Consider the following 25324-nt stretch of genomic DNA (forward strand, 5'->3'; position numbering starts at 1 on the left):
CACAGGCATTGGCTTAGAGGCTCAGAGATGAAGGTGAGTCTACAAAGAACATGATGATATGGATCACAGATCCACTCATACGTGATACCGGTTCCAGGGAACCCTGCTATTTTAGTGACTGTGGTTCAGATGAAAAGGAACAAGTGCAGGTTGGCCCACGGCCAGGAGCAGACAGTGGAGCTTCAAGACCGTCAGGATGCTGGTATCCAGGGGCCAGAGAGATGGGCCTGGGTCACATGTTCTTTCAGAGAATTGGTGTAGACTTGGTGGGCCGAATAGCTTCCTTCTGCACTGTAGGGATCCTATGGATTCTATATCGCAAGTGGCACGGTTAGCTGCAGATGAGCAAAAGGCCGGAGGTGCCATAGGATGCCCTCCTCAGAATGTGGTTGCTCACATATGTCAGCTTCTCCATTAAGACCTGTGTTCACAAGGACTTGGAGGCAATCCCAAAAACAATGGCATTAACAGTCACCATGGCCCAGAACCTCTTTGCCAATGGCTCCTTCCAGGGCTCCATTGGGCAGCTGTGCAGCATTTCTAGTCAGATGCTCATAGGTACATCTCTTCAGGAGGGCGGACCTTATGGGATAGTACCCCAGTTATTTAATGATGTCCAGTGCAGTTTGATTGCAATTTCTTTATGTGAGGTCTATTCCTACTCTTCATAAGAGGTGAGCAGGCTGAACAGTTTTCCATGTGAGGTATCAGCAAGGCACTTTTAAAAATGTATTCTTTCATGGGATTTGGCATCACTGGCAAAGCTGACATTTGTTGCCCCATCCCTAATTGCCCGTGAACTGAATGGCTTGCCACACCATTTCAGGGACAAGTAAGAGTCAACCGTTGCTGTGGGTCTGGAGTCACATGTAGGCCAGACCAGGTAAGGATAGGAGGTTTCCTTTCTCAAGGATATTAGTGAACCAGATGAGCTTTTACAACAATAAGCAATGGTTTCATGGTGACCATTACTGAGAATAACTTTCAACTCCAAATTTATTATTTGAATTTAGATTCCAGCAGCTGTTTTCAAGCCATGTGCCCTGAACATTAGCCCGGGCCTCTTGATTACTGGTCCTGTGACATAAGCACTACGCCAACACTTCCCCTTGCTGGTGGAGAGTGTGGGTGAGCACCCTGACGGTGCATCTTCTGTGGGTTCTGAGTCATTATCCTCAGAGGTGGGGTTGCAGATGGCACTATGGGTTGCCTCAATCCTTTTCCTTCTCCTTTTTCCTGCGGGTGCTGTAATGGAAAAGTGAAAGATTGAGTGGATGCTGAGCAGATGCCCTATCCAAACAATGTCCCACTCTGTTGGTGCACCTGACAACTGCAGCCTGGAGGCATCCTTGCTGGCTTGCCAGGAGAGCCCTGTCACACCATCAGCACACACACAGTCCCCGTCCTCCCCAGTTGTTTCAATGGCCTCCTGTTCAAAGGTGCTGGGCACTTTCATATCTGGAATGCTGCTGCCAGTCTGGACCTGCTCCCTCCTGTTGTGACTACCTTTGTCCTACAGACAGACAGAACGATTGAGTGTCACGCCAATGGATGCATGAGCAGTTTAGGAGTGTACATGTCGATGGCAGCTCCTGAGCCCTCACCAGTAAATGAGTAACAAGCAAGATGTCCTGCAACTGATTGAACACTGGAGGCATGAGGTGGCTGCCACACATTCAGCACACATGTCCCACCTGCTGAGTCCTGCAACCTAGGCCTGATGCCCTTTTGAGTGCTATTTTGCAGTGAGTGGATGTGACACTTACCCTGGCAGAGGACGTCAGATCATTCATCTTTTTTCTGCATTGCCCGGCAGTTCTTTTGTGGGCCCCATGTGTCACTGTGATCAGAAGGGAAGGCCTCCTACTGCCATCCCTAGGGAACAGGACCTCCTGCCTTCCCTGTTCAATCTGGAGGGGAACCTGTAGAGAGGTTCTGTCACACCCCAGCCCCAAGCAAGAATCAATCACATTTTCAATCCCATCACCCAACTTACACTCCAGAGCGGGAGATACTGTTCTAGCTGACACATGAGTTCTCTTTTGATGTGACTTTGTTGTAAAGCCATGCCGAGCATTACAGCACTAATGACTCAGAGCTACAAGGTGAACAACAGAAATAGGTTTGATTCCCCCCTCTGCTCACTCTCTGATCTGACCTGATGTGACCTGTGCTGATTAAAGCAGGTGCAGCTGGAAACGACAGTTGAGGAAGATCTGAGGCTAAGGGCCGTGGCAGGCCAGTCCCCAGTGTCCCCGACTGTTTGGCTACTGAGGGGATACATGATGATTTGGGAACAGAATGTCCACCTACGCACATGGCAAAAAAGATGTCTTTGTTGAGCTGAGCAGGAGATAATGCATTTAGTGAAATCAAAATAGCTGCACATTCACTCAACAAATTTTGTACAATTGTGTGTTACATGCAAAAAAAACTTCTTAAAAGGACAGGAAAACACACATACAATATGTGACTTTATTGTGTACTGGTGCACTAGAGTGCAGGAAAATCCACAGAGTGCCCTACAAATTAGTTATGGATGTGATTATGGCAGTTACAATAATTCTGCCACCCACACTGCTGAAGTGCTTATGTCAAGGGGAGCTGCTGGGGTGAGCAGCTCTTTCAGGCGAAACGCTGACTGTGACTCGCTGGAAAGGTGGGAGGATGTCAGATCCATATTGCAGAAAGGTATCTATGATGACTAGCAGTCACCTCATGAGGGAGCCGCCATTGAAAATTTAAAAAACAGCAGTTGGCCTGTCATGCGAATTCTCCAGTATATCAGGGCTTGCAGGAGGAACTCTGACCCTGGCTCACAACATTATTTTGAAAATTGAGTTTTCAGACCAACACCTGCTATATGGAAGACCGGAATAGGTTTGTGGTCTGTAGAATGCATTCCTGGTGAAGAACTTTGACTCGACTATTTCTGTTTTGGAAGAAATCATTAACCCATTGCAATGTCCACTCTTTCCAGTTCATATTTATACAACACATGAGCCGGCTTATAGAAGTGAGGGAGTAATGCACTCATTATGAGGCTGTGTTGACCAAACACGTACACATACAGTCAATGAATGGCTGTAAAACATCACTCTAAGTACGTTTATGAGCACATTGTCAGATGATAGAATCTGCGCATTAATGTGTGTTAAAGTTCAAAAATAGGAAGAGGTGTGAAGGGACTGAAATGATTCATTCTTATGTGTTGCAAACCTGTGGAAAAGGCTACTGAAGGTTGGAAGAGAAAACCAGAGGCAGAGCATGGGAAGCGTGAAACATTTCACATTATGAAAGGATCCGACATCCAAATTAATGATTGACAGGCCTTACGATCTAGTGTGTCTGTAACACATCAATGTGGCAACAAGAACCAATCGGGAACCAGGAAGTGGTATAAATTTCTCAACCATTTTCGTTCATCTTTTGTGTAAAAGGAATGAGTGCACACATGTTCTTTGAATTTGTACAAACTGCCTTTTGAAACACCTCACCAGCTTCAGCTCAGTCAATAATACACCATCAAATAAGAACAGCATCATATACACACCTCAAAGATCCTACATTTCATGGAATCATTACAGCACAGAGATGGCTCTCTGGCCCATCATGTCCATACTGGCTCTCCTAAGGAGTAGTTCATGTACTGCCACTCCTCACCTTCATAGAATCCTACAGTGCAGAAAGAGGCCATTCGGCCCATCGAGTCTGCACCGACCACAATCCCACTCAGGCCCTATCCCCATATCCCTACATATTTACCCACTAATCCCTCTAACCCATGCATCCTGGGACACTAAGGAGCAACTTAGAATAGCCAATCTACCTAGCCCGCACATCTTTGGACTGTGAGAGGAAACCAGAGCACCCGGAGGAAACCCACGCAGGCACAGGGAGAATGTGCAAACTCCACATAGACAGTGACCCAAGCCGGGATTCGAACCCAGGTCTCTGGAGCTGTGAAGCAGCAGTGCTAACCATTGTGCCACCGTGCCGCCCCAATCTCCCCACATCCCTGCTTTTCAGAAAATAGAAAAGTCAGAAAATGTAGAAAAGCCTACATCATGTAAGGAGGCCACTCTGCCCATCATGTCTGTGTCAGCTGAGAAGTGAATCAACCAGCTGAAGTTTCCAGCACTTGGTCTGTAGCCCTTTATAAAATCATAGAATCCCTACAGTGCAGAAGGAGGCCATTTGGCCCATCAAACCTGCACCGACAACAATCCCACCCATGCCCTATCCCCTTAACCCTGCTAATCCCCCTGACACTAAGGGGCAATTTAACATGACCAATCCACCTAACCTGCACACCTTTGGACTATGGGAGGAAACCAGAGCACCCGGAGGGAACCCACACAGACATGGGGAGAATGTGCAAACTCCACACAGAACGCCTTGAATGCCTTGGTCAAAGCTGGCTAACTACATGGCATTAAACGGGCATTGGATAGCCAGTTGAGGGTGAGGAACTTGTAGGGGCACGGAGAGAAACCAGACAGTCACCCAAGGCTGGAATTGAACCCGGGTCCCTGGCGCTGTGAGGCAGCAGTGCTAACCACTGTGCCACCATGCCATCCTAAGTGCTGGTGGTTACGGGTCTTTCACTTCAGTGTTTCATCTCCAGTGTCTATTCAGTTCGCTGAAGCACTATGATTTACCTAAGCGCCCAGACGAAACATAAACCTAGCCTCTTACAGTTGATGACTACCCAATTGTTTCTGCTAGAACATGTGTGCGTCCATTGATGACCCCTCCAGAGTTAAAAACCCTGCTACAGCTCATTCGTTTAGTTATCAGATGAACAATTTAGAGGATAGCTGATCTCTGGGGAAAAGTACCCCAGACTGAGTCAGTGCCCTAAAGAGCATTGGCCAGAGATTTGAAGTAGAAAAAGAGTTAAAAATAAATCACTGTATTTCTGATCATTCAGAACAGTAACACATCATCCCTTCTTTAGTGATCAGCTTGATAGAAAGGCAAACGGGTTAAAAAAGGTTTAATATTTTAACAGATTCAAATGAAATTCCTTAGATGACTGTTTTAATAACCCCACTCAAACTCAAATGCTTGATAGTTCCTTTGGAAATAAAATACGCGTGCGCCTGAGTATTTGTATGTATTTGTGTCTAAAAGTAAGGTTCATAAAATTTATTCCTTAACCGAAGTCGGCAAAGCCCTGGATCAATGGTAAATACATTCTTACTAAAAGACCAGCTTTCAGCATCTCCGGTTCTCAATGCAGTTTGATGCTGCTGCAATGTGCTGGTTCAGAGAACCAATGCAGTCTTCTGTGCAATAATATGTCAAAGGTTTGACTTGCCTGAGGCTGATGCAGAACCATGTATAATGTGCTTCATGCTACTTCTGAAAACTGGAATATTTTCGCCGGCATTATCCTTATCTAAACGTGGCACAAACATAGTATTTGGAAATAATGGCATGAAATGATGTTTCACAGATATATAAATATACTAGTCAGATACAGTCTCTAATTACAGTTGTCATCCTGCTAAGGTAATTTTATTGGCATTTCTAGCTTGTGACCCTCCTTGACCGACCCTGTATCCCTCAGTATTGTTTTCATGCCCAAGAACATGCCTCTATCTTATAATATTTTTTAAAAATACACAGCTTCTCTCTGACGCATTTCAAGATGGATTTAACTGTTGCAGATCATAAAATGATTCTGGTTTTACATGATTTTTACCGTTTTATGTCAATGTCTAAAACATGGGACTTTGCTTTGTTTTGTAACAGTGATATAATTTAATACAAACAGATGAGCAAGATCTACTGCAAATCAAAGCTCCTTTCAGTCACTGTCATACTGTGGTGCACAGAAATTGGCTGGTTGCAAGAATATAAAGAATTGAGACTTGCCAGCCCTTGTTAAGTGAGCTTCATTTGTTCCTGGTCAAGCTTACAGCCGGAGAGTTGAGTGGCTATTATGCACTCTACATTTTACAGAGAGGAAATAGGCAGGGCCATCACCCGCTCCTTGCCCCTCACCCTGCCAGACTCATTTCTTGATAAACAATGATGAACACTACGCCTGAGGGCATGTCCAAGTCTCAGATTGTCCTCTGCAGTGTTCTGCTCAGTGACACTGGAACAGCTGAAATTAAGAAAATGGTGTATTTGTTTGAACAATTTAATGTGTTTTTCTCAAGAAGAGGTGCACACCAAATCAAACCTTCTCCGTATTTCGATCACCTCAAAGATCTGACCGAGCAGCACTATTTCTTTCATGAAAAGAATAAGTTAAAGTTTATTTATTAGTGTCACAAGTAAGCTTACATTAACACTGCAATGAAGTTACTGTGAAAGTCTCCTTGTCGCCACAATAGTGGATCTGAGTTACATGGTTAGCCATCATTAAACTTTGCAATTAGCCATCCAACATTTCCCTTAAAATCAATTTGTTTTATGACCTATTGCAGGTTATTCCATCCTGCAGTCGATAATGGAAAAAGCAGGACAGAATGGCTGGCAGGTCAGCGCTATCTGTATTGAGAATTTCAATGACGCTAGCTACCGACGCCTTTTAGAAGACCTGGAACGAAAACAGGAAAAGAGATTTGTCATAGACTGTGAAGTGGAGAGACTCCACAACATCATGGAGCAGGTAACGCTCAAATGAATATCAGTAATACCTTCCTCATCTAAAGCTAATCATTTCATGAATACTTATTGCAAAAAAACCTGCACTTGGAAAACTAATCACGCCTCATGAACATTAAAGTTCTTGTTGGTAAAACACTCTTTTGAGATTGCAATAGGACTTCAACATCAAAATCAAAAGCAGAATAAGATTAGAATTGATCAATCTATTCTGAGGATTCTGTGGAATTGTACAGAAGAATGCATGTTCATATTTTGAAAAATGAAAAGGTCACTAGGTATCTACAGAAGCAGAAGGAATCGAGTTGTGACGTTATCTTTCTATCTGCTGGAAGTCCATCTGTGAATATCAATTGCCACCTCATTAAATTAAGGTGCCTATCACATTCAAAATGTTTAAGCAACTTTGCTTCACCAGGCAATGTGTGCATTGTTTTGAAATCACTCTGCTTGTTATTAATAGACAAGTATTGATATTTAACCCAGCTTGACAAGCTGCTGGCATGCATCAATCAGTGGGATTCACTAAAAATTGGTACAAATAAATCTAGCCGTATTGCAAACAGTCTGACTATAACACCGAGAGTACATTTTATTTGCAGACATATTGGACTGGAGCCTGACGTGTCAAAACATTCAGGCCTTTGGGTATTATATACACAGCTATCTCCTGCTGCAATGCTGCAGTTTGGTGATTTAATAACAAGAGCTTTCTGTAACTAAATAAAAGAGTTTCCTTTAGCCGTGAAATTTATCTTTAAGACAATGGCAGATCTCAGATTTTTGACCTGCTAATTTTTTGCATCAAGTTAATAAAAACTATGGGGCAATTTTGACTTTGAGTTAAAAAAAAAACAGGTGATTCTGATTCAGCCTGCCCGTTATACAGAGGGAGATTTCGGGAGAAAATTCCAGAACGTGCGTTCTAGGCTGCTGAAGTAATGACTGCCAAATGGCGGGGGAGGAGCTGAGGAGGAAAAATACAATAAACCAAAATCAGAGGGATTAAGAGTTCCAAGATTGGGAATGAATATAGAGCCTGAGGAGATGGTAACGGTAGAAAGGGATTCAGAGAGAAGGTTAGGAATTTACATTTGAAGTATTGGGAGGATCAGGAGTTAATTTTGGGCAGGGATAGCATATCATAGTATCCCTGCAGTGCAGAAGGAGGCCATTTGGCCCATCAAGTCTGCACCAACTCTCTGACAGTGCACCTTACCCAGGCCCTATCCCTGTAATGCCAAATATTTACCCCACTAATTCTCCTAACCTATACATCTCGGGACACTAACAGGCAATTTAGCATGGCTAATCCACTTAACCTGCACATTGTTGGACTGTGGGAGGAAACTGGAGTCCCCAGAGGAAACCCACATAGACACAGGGAGAGCTTGCAAACTCCACACAGACACTTACCCAAGGCTGGAATTGAACCCGGGAAACAGCAGTGTCAATGGACTTGATATGAGACATCAATTTTTGGATGGCTTAAAATTTGCTGAGAATGCTGGACATGAGGCCAGCCAGGGGATCATGGGAATTGTCGAGTCTGCCGGTTTGAGTAAGATATTAAGGTTGTGAAAAGTCAAGCTTCAGCCCGACACAATGACCAGGGAGGGGTACAGAGGGAGGGGTACAGAGTCACTGACAAATTTGTAATAAGGACCAAAGACAATAGATTCTCTCTTCCCAATATTTAACTCAAGATCATGCAAGACTGGATGTTGAACCTGTCTGACAACACAAGTCGTGGTGATGGGTGGACTCAAAAGAGCTGGTAAAAAGGTAGAGTTGGGTTTTGTTGGCTTACGTCTGCCTGTGGATGTTGACCTGAAGGTCCACTGTGTAAATGAGGAAGAGGGAAGAGCTAAGGATAGATCCTAGTGGAAATCTATTTCTAGCAGTGTGAACAGTAAGAAGAGAATACATTGCTGGATAGGCAACTGTGAAACCAAGTGAGGGCACGCCCATTGGCAATGGAATGGATGCACTGGAGTCGGATGGTGTAGTGCAGTTTTGACAATGTCAAAGCCTGCAGAATGATCAAAGATGAAGGGAGTATAAGAATAGACAATTCCCAATTCTTATTCCTTTCCCCCTGTTCCTAATAATACACCCATTATTTTCCTTGAAATTGTTTCACTCCATATCTACCTATATCATATCCCACTGACTTTCCCCACTCAGATATTTCAGTTGCACTTCCTGTTGAGACAGTTTATTAACACAGCTTTTGTTAGGAATCCAGTCCATATATATCAGCACGAAATGGAATAAAATCCTTCAAATTGCTAGTCTTGCTAGTAAACTGCCATTGCTCTATGAACATATGCAAAAATGAGACCTTAAACACCACACCATGATTATACTATCCCTTCTTCTTCGATTGATTTCAAAAGTATGTTTTCTTAATCTACTGTGTCATTAATTTTTATTGATTCACAAAATTCTACTTTTATTTACTCTACATTTTATTTAAAATTGAGTAAGCATACATATCTGTTATTCCAATAGTTTTACTGTTCATAATGCTAACTTTGCTACTGGTTGCTAGACTTACAGCTATGTTATACAATACTACATTATACCTGAAACCAAGAGTGATCCTCATTACAATTAACGAGATTAAAACCATTAAGTGAGTGCTGATGATTAGGAATGACCACCTACAGCATTAGGTAATGATAGCTATCATCCTCTACTGTATGGGGTGATGATGATTATTAGCATTAAGCATTTGAGTCTATTAGACTTTCATGTGGGAGGTTGAAAGCATATGCGTTTCATCTATATTATTATACTGGTATTGGGAAGTGCTAAAAAGCAATGCTGTTTCTACACTGAAATGTGTGAAACATTAACAGGGTGATTTCAAAACGTTTGTGGACACCATACAACTTGGGGCGGCTTCTACTAAAGTAGTTCTGCAATATAAAGAGGGCACGACGGGGAGTGGGGCCGCGTTAGACAGGAGCACACAATCGAGAACTAGGCGGATTGTGTCAGCTGACCTCCATGCCTGAGTTTGTGGTCCATGCTCCCATTGAGCGAGGCCTAAGAGGAGATCAGGGGTCTCAGAGAGAGGGAGCAGGTCAGAGGTCTCGGAGGGAACATCAGATGTTAATCGGAAGAGTGGGTGCAGTATGCTTAATGGCAGGTAATTGCCTAGCTAGGCCTGGTAAATCCAGCAGATAAGTGAAGAGGCACTCTACCATAACAACAGCAACTTCTACTTGCCTAACACCATCATTGGGATGGCATGGTGGCACGGTGGTTAGCACTGCTGCTTCACAGCTCCAGGGTCCCGAGTTCGATTCCCGGCTTGGGTCACTGTCTGTGTGGAGTTTGCACATTCTCCTCGTGTTTGTGTGGGTTTCCTCCGGGTGCTCCAGTTTCCTCCCACAGTCCAAAGATGTGCGGGTTAGGTTGATTGGCCAGGTTAAAATTGCCCCTGAGATGCGTAGGTTAGAGGGATTAGCGGGTAAATATGTGGGGGTAGGGCCTGGGTGGGATTGTGGTCGGTGCGGACTCGATGGGCCGAGTGGCCTCCTTCTGCACTGTAGGGTTTCTATGATTCTATGATGCTGCCTCATAGCACCACGAAACCTGGTTCGATTCCCGGCTTGGGTGTACGTCTGTGCGGAGTCTGCACGTTCTCCCCATGTTTGCGTGGGTTTCCTCCCACAATCTGAAAGGTGTGCTTGTTAGGTGCATTGGCCATGCTAAATTCTCCCTCAGTGCACCCGAACAGGTGCCGGAGTGTGGCAACTAAGGGATTTTCACAGTAACTTCATTGCAGTGTTAATGTAAGCCTACTTGTGAAACTAATAAAATAAATTAACAAAATAATAAAACTTTAATGTGATGAAACATCTCACGGCACTTCACAGGAGCATTAGGAAACAAAGTACGACTTGGGGCTTGGTCAGATTTTAAGGAAGGAAGTAAGATAGAGAGGCAGAAAGTGTGGGGAGGGATTTCCAGAATTTGGGGCCAAGGCAACTGAAGTGGAGCAATTAAAATTGGGAATATACAAGAGGCAAGAATTAGATGAACAGAAATACCTCAGAGGGTTTTTGGGGCTGGAGGAGATTACAGGGATAGGGATGGGTAAGTCCATGGAGAGATTTGAAAACAAGGATAAGAATTTTTAAATCAAGATGTTGCTTGACCAGGAGTCAATGTAGATCAGTGAGCACAGGGGTGATATGGAAATCGGACATAGTGTGGGTTATGACACGGACACCAGAGTTTAGGATGACCTCACATTTGCTGAAGGTAGAATCTGGGAGACCAGCGGTGGAATAGTAAAGTCATAACAAAGGCATGAATGATGGCTTCAACAACAGGTAAGCTGAGGCAGGGAGAATATCAGACAATGTTACTGAGGCAAGTAGTCTGAGTCATAGAGTCATAGACGTTTACAGCATGGAAACAGGCCCTTCGGCCCAACTTGTCCATGCCGCCCTTTTTTTTAAAGCAAGTCCCAATTGCCCGCATTTGGGCCATATCCCTCTATACCCATCTGACCCATGTAATTGTCTAAATGCTTTTTAAAAGACAAAATTGTACCCATCTCTGCTACTGCCTCTGGCAGCTCGTTCCAGGCACTCACCATCCTCTGTGAAAAAATTGCCCCTCCGGACACTTTTGTATTTCTCACCTTAAACCTATGCCCTTTAGTTTTAGACTCTCCTATCTTTGGGAAAAGATATTGACTATCTAGCTGATTTGTGCCCCTCATTATTTTATAGACCTCTATAAGATCACCCCTCAGCCTTCTACGCTCCAGAAAAAAAGGTCCCAGTCTATCCAGCCTCTCCTTATAACACAAGCTATCAAGTCCCGGTAGCATCCCAGTAAATCTTTTCTGCACTCTTTCTAGTTTAATAATATCCTTTCTATAATAGGGTGACCAGAACTTTACAAAGTATTCTAAGTGTGGCCTTACCAATGTCTTGTACAACTTCAACAAGCCGTCCCAACTCCTGTATTCAATGTTCTGATCAATGAACCAAGCATGCTGAATGTCTTCTTCACCACTCTGTCCACCTGTGACTCCACTTCCAAGGAGCTATGAACATGTACCCCTGGATCTCTTTGTTCTGTAACTCTCCCCAATGCCCTACCATTAACTGAGTAAGTCCTGCCCTGGTTCAATCTGCCAAAATGCATCACCTCACATTATCTAAATTAAACTCCATCTGCCATTCGTCAGCCCACTGGCCCAATTGATCAAGATCCCGTTGCAATCCAAGATAACTTTCGTCACTGTCCACTATGCCACCAATCTTGGTGTAATCTGCAAACTTCCTAACCATGTCTCCTAAATTCTCATCCAAATCATTAATATAAATGACAAATAACAGTGGACCCAGCATTGATCCCTGAGGCACACCGCTGGTCACAGGCCTCCAGTTTGAAAAACAACCCTCTACAACCACCCTCTGGCTGAGGGTTGGCCTGAATTTGAGGTCGGAGGCTCATCTCGGGATCAAATGTGACACCAAGCTTGTGAATGGATTGGCTTGATCTCCGAGATGGAGTTGGTAGCTCGAGAACAAAGATTGGTTTGGGGTCCAAATACAATGGTGTCAGTTATCCCCATATTTATATGGAGGAAATTTCTGCTGATCCAGTGCTGGATATCGGATAAGCAGTCTGATAATTTAGTAATAGTGGAGGAGTCGAGTGAGTGGGTGGTGAGGCAGAGGGTCCATGCGAAAAGAAATGCTGTGCCTTCCAATGATGTCGCCAAGGCGCAGAATGTAGTTGAGAACTAAGAGGTGGCCAAGGAAGATCTTTGTGCGACATGTGAGGTAACGGGTGTGAGGGCAGGAAGGTAAGTCGATGGAAATGATTCTCTCATGATAATGAGATAGATAAGTATGGAACAAATTGAGAGCAGCCTCATCCAGCTGGACAGCAGTGGAGAGCACAGTGGTTAGCACTGCTACCTCACAGTGCCAGGGACCTAGGTTCAATTCCAGCCTTGGGTCACTGTCTGTGAGGAGTTTGCACGTTCTCCCCGTGTCTGCGTGGGTTTCCTCTGGGTACTCCGGTTTCCTGCCACAGTCCAAAGATGTGCAGGTTAGGTGGATTGGCTGTGATAAATTCCTCCTTAGTGTTCCATAAATGTGTCATAAATTTGGACAGGGGTTAAATTGAACTAATTAACTTGAAAGCATTTAGGGGACAATAGGCCCACTAACAACAACCAGGCTCATAGAAACCTACAGACCAGGTAAATGTCTCGTAAAATCAGTGTAAAACTACTGAAAATTGGCTATTCTGCATTTGTGGATGGGAGAGGTGTACCTGACTGAAAAAAATCAACTTAAATATAAGATAAACAAAGGAAGCATGTAACTAATGTTATCATAAACTAAAGAACCACCAGTGCAGAATCCATTAGGATTTTTAAAAAATTCTTTGATAAATTGGATTTTGGACGCTTGTGAGCAAATTGCTGAACGGATATAAAAATGAGAGAGGGAGTAAATCAGCTCCTCGTTTTTTGGAGCCATTCCAAACATGAAGCTCGCCAGTGAGATAGCAAATTCTGCTGAATGAAAACATTTTCTGTTTATTGCGAATTCATTATAGCTGAATGAGCATCTGCTGATCACGGGACGCATTTTAATTCTGCGTTCGCCAGGACCTCACTGCACAAGCAGGCATGCTTTCCAATTGTCTGCAGCTAATAGCTTGTTTGCCACTGCAGTGGTTAAAGGAATTAAAGAGCGATGCACAAAAAAAAAAGATGATATCATTCAGAGGATTAGGCTGTATTGCCAGAGTTGATAAGAGGCTTCCTCTCACTGGATTCATTGTCCCTTTTGAGAATAGACATCCTGGAAATCGGACCCAGATGTGTGTTCATGTGCCTGTCAGCACTGATTAGATCCCTCATGTTGAGAACTTTATTTCCGAGTTTAACCAAACCTAGTCTATGGTTTTACTTTGCTTGGCATGAGGATAGATTTTGACTTTGCCCGATAGTATAGAACGGGTGATAGTGAATCAGCAACACATTTAACATCCCCCTCAGTTCTAGTTCCACTAACTTTAATTTCCATTAGAAAAGATAATGGGGGTGATGTAAAATGGATTGCCGATTCACTCGGAACCTATTTTGTGCTATTGACGTAGAACAATTTCACCCACGGTAATCCTCCTTTAGACAAAGCAAATGATAAAGCAGAAACAAGGCAACTCATAATTAAAGCATTGATCGTGATTTATGGCCAATAATATGCTTACAACCAAACTGATATTTACTACACATTGACTATAACAATTTTATTTATTTAGTGACTGCCAAGTCCCTAAGCCAAACAGTTTCTTCCAGCCCTGCTGTGTTGAGTGAGGATAGACTTCCGTTGAGTCTGTGGATTGGACACTCTTCTATGATTTGGAGTATAGTTTGCTCGCTCCCACAGGCACGTAGGGGCCTGGCACTAATGCCCCATCTCTGGAGGTTTGCCAAGCAGGGGACATGGCCAGTCCTGAACCTGTTGAGGGTGGACCACTCTTTCCTTGGAAGTTTGAAAGGAGGCAGCTGTTGGGTTGGGTTTGAGACCAGGTATTTGTTTGTTTGTGCCCAAGATTCCCATTCAATTGTCCAAGCAAGTCCTGTGTTGGGTGAATTTTCAGATCGGCCTTCTTGCTTGGAAACGTACTTTAGGTGGGCTGAATAGGGATAATGCTGTGGGAGCCGCAAAATCAGTTTCTTGTCGATATGAAATGACGGCGGGAGTGTGTTCTCTTGCCATCATGGCAGGTCATCATTCATGCCAGAGGCTGGCGCAAAACCGCTTTCCATCCCGTTAATGAGATACAGATGAAGGCCCAGCTGGAACATCCTCCCCCCCCCATCCCCCACCCCCATCCCCCACCTCATGCTTCCCATGCAATTATCCACGCCACCAGCACAATTTCATGCCGGTCCAGAACATCTGGATCAACATGACACGTACAAGTTGGGTCTTACCCGAAGATGGCCTGGGGCAATCTGTTAAGATCCGAAGATGGAGCCCTACAGTGACTGCAGACCCTGAAACACGGCGTGCAGCTGTGAGTGATAGGAGTCTCAACCATGTGGGTCTTCTCACTGCAGCTGGATGGTTGCAGCGTTGATAGTCCGTACCGAGATTGAATTGGATGGGGAGGTGAGGAATGAAAAGGTGGTGTGGGCGTGGAGGCCTGGAAGGATCTGGGGGAGGTTGGGGGTAACAGGGGAAAGAAAGAGATACTGTAGGGGGTCACAGAATGGGTGAGTTGGTATGTAGCTGGAGGGTTAAAAGGGCCATGTTGAATTGTGGGTTGGGTGGATGGCACAGAGGCATGATCGGGCATGGGGAAATGTGCATGTCTGAATGGGCATGGGGATGCTGTGCTAGTATGAACAAGCATGGGGACTGTGTGTGTGCAGGTGATAATGGACAAGGAGAAGAAGAAGGGAAAAGGGTTCATTGGAGGGGTCTGTGACGTGAACTGATGAGTACTGCAGGGACATACTGATGGAATTGGTGATAGGAAGGGATGGTGAAGGTTAGAGGGAGCAATGAAAGCCCATAGGGTGGGAGGGTGAGGATTCACAAAGACAGATAAAGAGGTGCTAAGGGTCATTGGAAGGGATATGAGAGCAGATTCTGGGGGTCAGATCTACAGTCACAGGGATGAGCTCCTCAGGAAGCAAGGGGACAAGGATATTCACCTGCATGGGACAGAGGTGATGGGGCAGCTCAAATGTTACACCCTTTGTGGGGGGGGGGGGGGGGGGGGGCCTGAGGTGCAATGGTTGTTCTGAAGGAGCGTGTGGGTCATGGAGGGGGGGAGGGGTGGGGGGACGCAAAGGCATTTGGACTGTGTCTCGAAGGTAGTGACAACCATAGCTTCTCACAACTATGCAGAACCTCATGGTGGAGATCTCGAGACACTGCCTGGTAGTTGGTTCAGTGGGGCTGGGCAGAGATGCAGGTCAGCTCAGCTGGACAATTGAAGGGAAAGCCCAACCTGTCATTCTGACAATGCAAGGGCACTGAAACAGATAAGCGTCTGAAGATTTCTTGCACCGTGGTTCGCAAGGTCTCGGACAAATACTTTATCCTCGCTGCATGTGCATGATTCCAGGGATATAGACCCACCCTGAGGTGCCCTTCTGAAGATAGGCAGGTGTGGGGGGTAGGGTGGGGTTGGAGGCATAAAGATTACAGATTGTAAATAAATCAAATCGGACATCATTAAAATGCAAGTGTACTCTAACTGCAGCAGCCTGCTGTTATCCCTCTTGCCTTGACTGACCTTGGCGGGTATCCTCTGGAGACCCGAGGTCTGGAGGACCCCGGCTACGGGGCAGCTGCTCTCTCTGCAGTCACAGAGGAAGAAGCTGAATGGGTCACAGGCAAGGGGCGTTCCAAATGGCTGGATACCCCCAGAGAGTCCAGAATGGAGGTCCCAGAGGTATTCAACAAGTGCTTCTTCTCTATTTGGGTGCTGTAGGGTCCCTGTCTCACTTCTTGATGGGAAGAGGCACCTGGAGGACAGTTGAGGTGCTCCATCCCCTCTCACATTGTCACTGCCTAGCCACCCATGGTCACAGCGATGGAGTGCAGGCCTGACCATACCAGCTTTAATGAGTAGCCTCAACTGCCCAGTGAAGCAGTTGAGGCTACCTTATTGAATGTTTTTAAGGCAAGGATAGATAGAATTTTGAACAGTAAAGGAATTAAGGGTTATGGTGAGTGGGCGGGTAAGTGGAGCTGAGTCCACGAAAAGATCAGCCATGATCTTATTGAATGGCGGAGCAGGCTCGAGGGGCCAGATGGCCGGCTCCTGCTCCTAGTTCTTATGTTCTTATGACTGGGGCAGGGAACACTCCTGGTCCCTGCCTTCACCACAGAAAATAGACCAGAAATAGAAAATTCCACCCTTGAAATCAAAATCCAGATTGACGCTACAGAGGTGTTGAAACAAGGCCTCATCTACCCTTTCAGATGGAGGTAACAGATCCAGGGGCCCTGTTCAAAGAAGAGCAGAGAAGTGCTCCCAGTGTCCTGGTGAACATTTATCCCCCAACCAACCAACACCAAAAACAGATAACCTGGTTATTTATTAAATTGTGGTTTGCGGGAGCTTCTTGGGCACAAGGGGCCGCTGTGTTTCCTACATTTATATCAGTGATCACATTTCAAAATACTACATTGACTATAAGAGGACTGAGTTCATAAAGCCTACTTTATAGATGTAATTCTTTCTTTCATTTAATTATTTTGATCAGTTTATCCCTTCATTACCACAGTATCCTAACCCTGAGCTGTGTTATTGCAGCATCCTTTAATTTTGATGCAACACGATTTTATTCTAGTGATTGCAGCGAATAAACAATTGGAAAATAAATGCAACCTATGGGCCCTATTTTTGTACTTTGGCCTGAATTTGCATATCCAAGGTGGGTAGCAGGAGTCAGGAAGTTCCTGGCTCGGCCGGCCTGTCTCTGGAGACAGATGGGATCTGCAAAGATGGGATCTTTTTTGCCAGGACCCGACCCATAGGGGCTGCAATGGGGGGCTGTTTAAAATTACCACCTTGGTGTCATGGGAGATTGTCCTCAGTTAAGTTAAAAACACAAAGGGCCTCCACCCCTCACCCTCCAAGTACTCCCCATGCCCCATCCATGCCACCTCATGCCACCCACCCCTCCCAGAGCTCTCATGCTCCCTATGCCAAACTCTGCCCTTCCACTCAACCATTCCCCCATGGCCCCTCATGCCCTTTATGCCAAACTATGGTAATTCTATGCTGATTAACCCACTATGCACTGTCCACAATCATTGAACCTTGTCGTGACGGTAGGATGTGAAAAAAAACTTTGAAAAATATAATTCATTCATAACTTCCCCTATGTTGAAAAATAAGTCCTTCCAGTTCAAGCTAATACACGTGTCAATCATGGAGAGCCTTTAAATTATCAATAACATAAACCATCAACCCTTGAAACCACTTAACGTTTTGTAAAAAATATTGTGACATGGACAGCAAGTGACAAATACATCTGCACAAAGTAGACTGATTTGTCCTGCTGATGCCCTGATCAATCAAATGGCTGGCAATTCAAAAGACATCAATTGTGTTTGACAATGAAAGACTCAGATTGAGACAAAATGGCCAGAATTTTACCAGCACGCACACCAAGGTTCGTAAGATCGCACCCGAGGCCAATGGAGAATGCCATTCTGCGAGCCTCGATCGGGGCAGGCATGCCTGTAAAATCAGGGCCAATATGTCAGGTCAGCAGTTATATCAGACCAGCTGACAACCGCGCCCCCTCCCAGTGGATCTGCAAGGTGTTGCTCTTAAATCCCATTAGCTCCATGGAACAATACACTTCATTAGCGTTGGTAGACTGGCGCAGGTGCTTCCACTATCATTCAGGTGGCCCCTCCCTATAGCTGAGAATGGGATAAAAATGATAATCCGGAACTGCTGGACCTCTGACACAAAGTGAGGCTTCCTGAATCAAGATGGTTGTCACTGAAGATGTGCTGTTGGTTCACTGACTTAAAGCACATTATTGTTGGGAGTCATATCATTCTAAACATGCATTCGGATTGTCCAGTCCACAGCATTTGATTTTCACCTGTTTTCCTCACAAGTTTAATAATGACAAAAAACATCCAGAACAGATTTTTCCTCCTAATCATTTTTAAATTGTAATTTTCCCTGTTACAAGCTGGAAAAAAACAGCTGAATCCAGTTGAATCAGGCTTCACTACCCATCTTCAGATCTATTCATTTGTGAAAAAATTGCCTGTGCCCAGAGGGTCAAAAATGATCAAAAGGATGGTTGTCATATTTGTATGATGAATGTATTAACCTGCGCCGCTCCTTCTGAAGAAACAATGACAGTTTTATATGTGAAATAATATCACAAATAATTTGTATTTCCTTTTTTTTAAACTCAAATTTCCCCTACTGGGTATGCTTTACATGCATCAGAAGATAATCAGAAAGGAACAACTGAGCCTAACCAAGCTATACTGCTGTATCATCCTTTCTTTGTCTCTCTCCCTGCCTCTCACTCCCTTCCCATACGAGCTAGGCGCATAAAATGGCAGCGGAATATTCATGGATGGAGCAGCAAAAATGGGATCAATATAACCATAAAATGATAGCAGAGTACAATTAACAAAGCATGGCAGAATAGAAGGAGTGACATTTATAATCAGCAAGACTGATACAGATTGCAAACCCATTGAAACATGTGGAGCTGTGTTCATTTTCAAAACTTACCAACATCAAAATAGGTCATGTTTTTATTCAGAAATGAGAGGTGAATGACACTCATAAGGTCGGCAATTAATCCGACTGATGTGGCATTAATGGGACACAATTCTCATCGGATTAATAAAGTTGTGTGTATCATTCTGCAAAGAGCAGAGGCCAAAAGGATAAAGCTAGACCTCACAAACCTTACTGGAAGAATAAAATAAACATTCTTTAGAGATATCACTTCGGTCAAAAATGTGCTGGTAAGCAGTCTAAGAGGTGACCCATTCAGTTAGAGGAGCAATAGAATTCCTCAAGCCAAGACGTTACCCTGATGCGGGGAGCTTGAGGCCCTTAACGGGTTGAAAAGAGGACTGACATTTTTAATAATTCCCGGCAGGGAAATCACACACTGTGTTCTAAGGTAAATAACCCCCTCTGGAGTTGGTTACTTCAGCTTGTTAATACATTTTGGGCCCACAGGAAGCTCAATTAGGGCCCACTTCTGCTCATGGTGGACACAGGAACAGCTGGATCCAAGAGGCATGTGATCCCTGGGGTCGGTTAGGAAGACCTGGTATGGACCCCAATTGCTGCCAAGATGCGGACGGAAAACAGAAAAATTACATATACCTCCCAACCTAGGTCGTGATATCAGATGTTGAGCTAATAGGGCAGAAAGCCAACCAAAGGTTCCATATCAATGGCAATCTCATTACAATAAAGCTTTCTAATGAAGCCACAAACATACATTAACAGTTTACCTGTGTTTCCTCATGTTGATAAATAATGTTGTGACTTCTTTTTCTTTTTCTCTTTTGATCAGATTGTAAGTGTTGGGAAACACGTCAGAGGCTACCATTACGTCCTAGCCAACTTGGTGAGCACTATATTGTTATTTACCTCTTCACCAACACCCATCATCTGGTTACATTTTCATTACTCGTTTCCTAAATCTTGCTTTCGGATTTCCCTCTTTTGTGGATTGGAGAATGGGCTACAGTCCATTCATCACTGATGTGAATGGATGGAGGATGCTGTGGAGTGAATGACATGACTTTGACGAGAATAAACTGTTTATTGTGCAATTTAAGGTGAATAAGTGTGAGGTCATAAATGTTGTGAGGTAAAATAAGGAAAGAGAGATATATTCAGTGGAACAAACAGAAAGGTATAGATGAACAATGAGAATGAAAGATTCAAATACAGAAGTATGAGTGCAGCTAGACAAAGCCATACATACAACAGTTTTCGTTTTGATTTTTAAATTGACAACGGGGCAAAAAAAAATGAAGAAACAAAAATTTGAACAAAACATTAGTTAGGCCACATTCACAACATTCTGTATAATTTTGGGCACCCCATTTTAGAGAGAAAGATAGAAGTGCAGCACGGTGGCACAGTGGTTAGCATTGATGCTTCACAGCACCAGGGACCCAGGCTCAATTCCCACTTAGGTCTGTGTGGAGTTTGCACATTCTCCCCGTGTCTGCGTGGGTTTCCTCCGGGTGCTCCGGTTTCCTCCCACAGTCCAAGGATGTACAGATTAGGTTCATTGGCGATAATAAATTACCTCTAAGTGTCCCAAGATGTGTAGGCGAGAGGGGTTTAGCAGGGTAAATATGTGGGGTTTAGGGGATAGGGTCTGGGTAAGATGCTGTGTCAAAGGGTTGGTGATGGGCCAAATGGCCTCTTTCTGCACTGTCTGGATTCTATGATTCCAAGAAAGAGAATGCCAATCACCATGATGATGCCAGGATTGGAAACTATAATTGTGACTATCAACATGTCGAGATAATTTCCTTTGGAACAAAGATGAAATTTAATCGAGATTTCTAAGATAAAGTTAGCATGAAAATACGGTTCCCTTTTGTTGGGTAGTCAGCGATGAGGATTCATCAATTTAAACTTCCCGCTAAAAGTAATGAGAGAGGTTAGAAGAAATTTATTTCCATGGAGGATATAGGAACATGGAGTGTGTTGCTACCGATAATGGTTGAACAGAGAATATTGCATCTTCTATGGCAACATATGTTAAATATTTAAAGAAGAAAATTCAAGTTCATGGCAATAGGATTAGTTTTGGATTGTTCGAACAAAGAATCAGTACAGATACAACAGATCAAGTGGCCTCCATTATACTGAAACATAAAGGTTCTATTACTTTATTTACATGTTTGAACTGATCGCTCAGTAGCTTTATATAGTGATTAGATGAGCCAAACATACCAGTGAGACTTCAGATTCAACCCTTGTACTGATTTATCTGACTTTGGCCAGAATGGAAATGGGCACCTTCAGGTCCATCGCTATCCAGCAGATCCCTACTGTAAGTGTACATTCAAATGATGACACGATTAGACTATAAGGCTGTGAGAATTGCTTTGGTCACAAAACTGAGAACATTTGAGAGACAGGCATTGTGCAGTGGAAAAGAATCAATATTGGAAAGTCGTCAGAAGAGATGTGAATTTCAAACTTGGGGAGGCAATGGCATAGTAGTATTATCACCAGACTATTAATCCAGAAACTCAGCTAATGTTCTGGGGACCCGGGTTCAAATCCTGCTACTGCAGATGGTGGAATTTGAATTCGATTTTTTTAAAATCTGGAATTAAGAATCTGCTGATGACCATGAAGCCATTGTCGATTGTCGGAAAAATCCATCTGGTTCACTTTAGGGAAGGAAATCTGCCGTCCTTACCCGGTCTGACCTACATGTGACTCCAGGACCACAGCAAAGTGGTTGACTCTCAACTGCCCTCCAAGGGTAAGTAGGGATGGGCAATAAATGCTGACCAGCCAGTAACGCCCATGTCCCACAAATGAATTTAAAAAAATATAGAGACAGGTCAGAATGTAGTTTACGGTCATAATTTGATTAGTCCAGACTGACCAAGTGAATGATAGAAACATCTTATTGAAATATTCATAGACTAATGGGCCTCTTGTCATAATCAGACCTTAACTGCATGGTGATTCCTAATGTGGTTGCAGGGATTCAAGGATATACCCCTGGATAGATTTATGCATGGAGGAGCGAATGTAACAGGATTCCAAATAGTGGATTACAGCAGACCCGTTGTTACTAAATTTATGCAACGCTGGAAGAAGCTGGATCAGAGAGAGTTTCCTGGGACAGATAATGCTCAATTGAAGGTACAGTTATGACATCTTATAAGACTGCGGTGAATTGACTCACTTATAGCCTGGAAATAATGCTGCATTAACATTTAACATTTTCATATCATTTCGCTCTATCCTATTTATCTTAAATGGATTAAAGTTCACTAAAACAGCTAGAACTGATGTCTTGGGCGTGCATTAAATACTTGTCCACGATTGCTGGCAAAAGTCATTTCTCGGCAGTAAGCATTTGTTAAATTGTTCAGCATACTTTCAGTTGAAAAAGAGGTTAAAATAGATGAATAGTGTGAAATATTGGAACTGCTCGTGATACTGCAGTGTCAACAGCCTGTGAGCCTATTACATCGAAGGAAGTTAGAAAGAAATCTGTTTGTGGTTTTCTTCTCGATCAGACAATTTGATTACAAAGTTGGACAGGACATTAAAATGGACACAGGAATTATGATTCCTCCATGTCTGCTACTTCCAATGCTGGTGACACAAACATTCTGCTGCTTGCTAATTTAAACGATTATGGCGCAGAGCGAACGTGCTGTGGACTGACTGCATGCCTGAGCACTGGATACAAAATCATGAGAAGATAGCAAGGCTCCACTATCTAAAACCAGCTGCTTCTTTGTCCAAGAGGACGCTCCATTTGTGCTGCATTGGAGTTCTTGGTTCAGGGAATGGAGAGGAGGAGAAATGTCATCCATCCACAAGGGCCAGGAGGGTTTCCAGACAAATTTCCAAAGACACGGGCTTCAGTCGATGTCAATGCAAGGAATCCAGCCCCAAGGTCCTTGATGTAGTGAAGCAAAGTAGCCAAGGTCAGTGAATGCACATTCAATATCCTTACAAACAGACCTCTGGCCTGACCCATTTCTCAATGCACCACAGCTCTGTCCCTCGCCTACCTCTCTCTATCAGTCTCGGCTCATACTTAATGTTCACGGTTTCCCCTCACCCTCATACACTGCTGCAGACCTCAGCCCCAAATCCCTCAGATTGCACAAACTGCCAGCTCTCAATGGGATAGCCACATCATCCAAACACATTGCACCACGCCCACTGACACGCTTACTTCTCTCTTACAGGACAAGGTGGCGCACAGTTCGAGGGAGCAACCCCTACCTGAAAGAGGACAGGCATGGCTGCCTGTCCTTACACCAACAGGGAAGAGAGATAGCAGCAACTGTCATTTGTTCAGTCAAGACCGATGCGCGTTCAGTGGTGAGGCGGAAACAATTGAGGTTGCTGATGTCCTCATACCTAATCTTCCTTCTCCTTCCACCATTTCTTTGATTTTCAAGCGGAAGATGGTGTGAGCGTGCTCCCTCACCCCAGCCGCTCACCATAACTCTACCCTTCAGCTTCCTCCTTTCACTTTAGTGCGTTGGTAGGCCTGTCAAAAAGCCTGCAATGTCAAGGAGTTTGGAGAAATTTGACAGAAACTTGGTGCAGGTCTTTGCTGAAAGTCCAGAGCCCTCCCTGTCCAGAATCAAAATGGTGGCCAATTTCATGAGCACACTTGTTGATCAAATCAGGATGCAGTGTCTGACGGTCAATGTCTCAGCTTTCATTGCAGCAGAAGCCATCCAGTCGAAGGTCAAGCTGAACTCGTGTCAGCTCAAGGAGCTACCATGCAAAAACACTCTGCCCCCACACTGGCTCAGGGAGATCCCACACTGGCTCAGGGAGCTCCCACACTGGCTCAGGGAGACCCCACACTGACTCAGGGAGCTCCCACACTGACTCAGGGAGCTCCCACGCTGGCTCAGGGAGCTCCCAACTGGCTCAGGGAGCTCCCACACTGGCTCAGGGAGCTCCCACACTGGCTCAGGGAGATCCCACACTGGCTCAGGGAGATCCCACACTGGCTCAGGGAGCTCCCACACTGGCTCAGGGAGATCCCACACTGGCTCAGGGAGATCCCACACTGGCTCAGGGAGATCCCACACTGGCTCAGGGAGATCCCACACTGGCTCAGGGAGCTCCCACACTGGCTCAGGGAGCTCCCACACTGGCTCAGGGAGCTCCCACACTGGCTCAGGGAGCTCCCACACTGGCTCAGGGAGCTCCCACACTGGCTCAGGGAGCTCCCACACTGGCTCAGGGAGCTCCCACACTGGCTCAGGGAGCTCCCACACTGGCTCAGGGAGCTCCCACACTGGCTCAGGGAGCTCCAACACTGGCTCAGGGAGCTCCCACACTGGCTCAGGGAGATCCAACACTGGCTCAGGGAGCTCCCACACTGGCTCAGGGAGCTCCCACACTGGCTCAGGGAGCTCCCACACTGGCTCAGGGAGATCCAACACTGGCTCAGGGAGCTCCCACACTGGCTCAGGGAGCTGTCATTCCAGCTTTGAATACCAGTGTTAAAGGGACATTTTAGCATTCCAGGAATTTATAAATCACCAACAGGTTAATCGGATTGCTGTGGCTCTCTACCAGGGCAGTGGTCGTGGCTGTTTCTGGCCAGCCAGCCCTGATTACTGCTGCCCATGGTGCAGCCCAAAGCCAAGCCTTCTGGGGATATTCAAAGTAACCCAACAAGGCCACTTACAGCCTCCTCCACTGAAACTTAGCCATGTGGCAGCTACATGGATAACACTGCTTAGGTCACCAGGACATGCAAAAGCACATGGAATACAGATATTGATGGAATGCAGTTGTCTGTAATGTGGCATGATTTGATGTATAAATTCTATTTCTGAAAGCATTATTATTGGTTCATTTTCTGATCAAACATACACTGTGATGGTCAGTTCCAGAGGAAAGATAAGGTGCAGGACTATTGGAGAAAGGGGAGCTGGTGTTTACTGGACCCTCAGCTGGATGAATCAATCACGGTCTGCCAGGTCACTAAGGGGCTGCTTTGGTTACCTCCTCCTCTTCAGGCTCCTCATCCTCCGCATCGTACAGCCTTTATGTTTTATCAATCCTCATTGAGTGACAGTGTTCTACTGCCACATTCCTGTATCAAACTACTATTCTCGCTTAATATTTGTTTTCCAAAATATGTATGAAGTTGATTGAATATCTGTCTATTTGAGTGGGTTATTTGTGATTGGAGAGAGTTTTCAGTCAGTGGTAGAGAAAGGGGCACAGGACATTCAATACAGGATTTGCTTCCTCTTGGGAGATTAGGTTCATGATGGAGCAGATTGTACCTGATCTGTGGAAAGAGCTGACGTGATGGCTTTGATTAATTATTCTTATCTCGTCATTTCTTACATTGTCTTGTAATGCTGCACAAGCACTTCTCCAGAAACAGTGAGAATATTCCCAACACATACAACTT

General features: G+C 44.7%; 1 protein-coding gene across 9 annotated transcripts in view; it reads left to right on the forward strand.

The window, feature by feature from the left end:
• The window catches only part of LOC144500057 (glutamate receptor 4), a 284546-nt gene that overhangs the window by 82168 nt on the left and 177054 nt on the right, over positions 1–25324 (forward strand). For all 9 annotated transcript variants that reach the window (XM_078222823.1, XM_078222824.1, XM_078222828.1 and 6 more), the window contains exons 4-6: positions 6444–6628; positions 19721–19774; positions 21892–22053. In XM_078222823.1, the coding sequence (XP_078078949.1) occupies positions 6444–6628; positions 19721–19774; positions 21892–22053 (401 nt within the window). The remainder of the gene's footprint in view (positions 1–6443; positions 6629–19720; positions 19775–21891; positions 22054–25324) is intronic.

This window comes from Mustelus asterias, chromosome 10, assembly GCF_964213995.1.
Source record: "Mustelus asterias chromosome 10, sMusAst1.hap1.1, whole genome shotgun sequence".
In the NCBI taxonomy this organism is placed as follows: domain Eukaryota; kingdom Metazoa; phylum Chordata; class Chondrichthyes; order Carcharhiniformes; family Triakidae; genus Mustelus; species Mustelus asterias.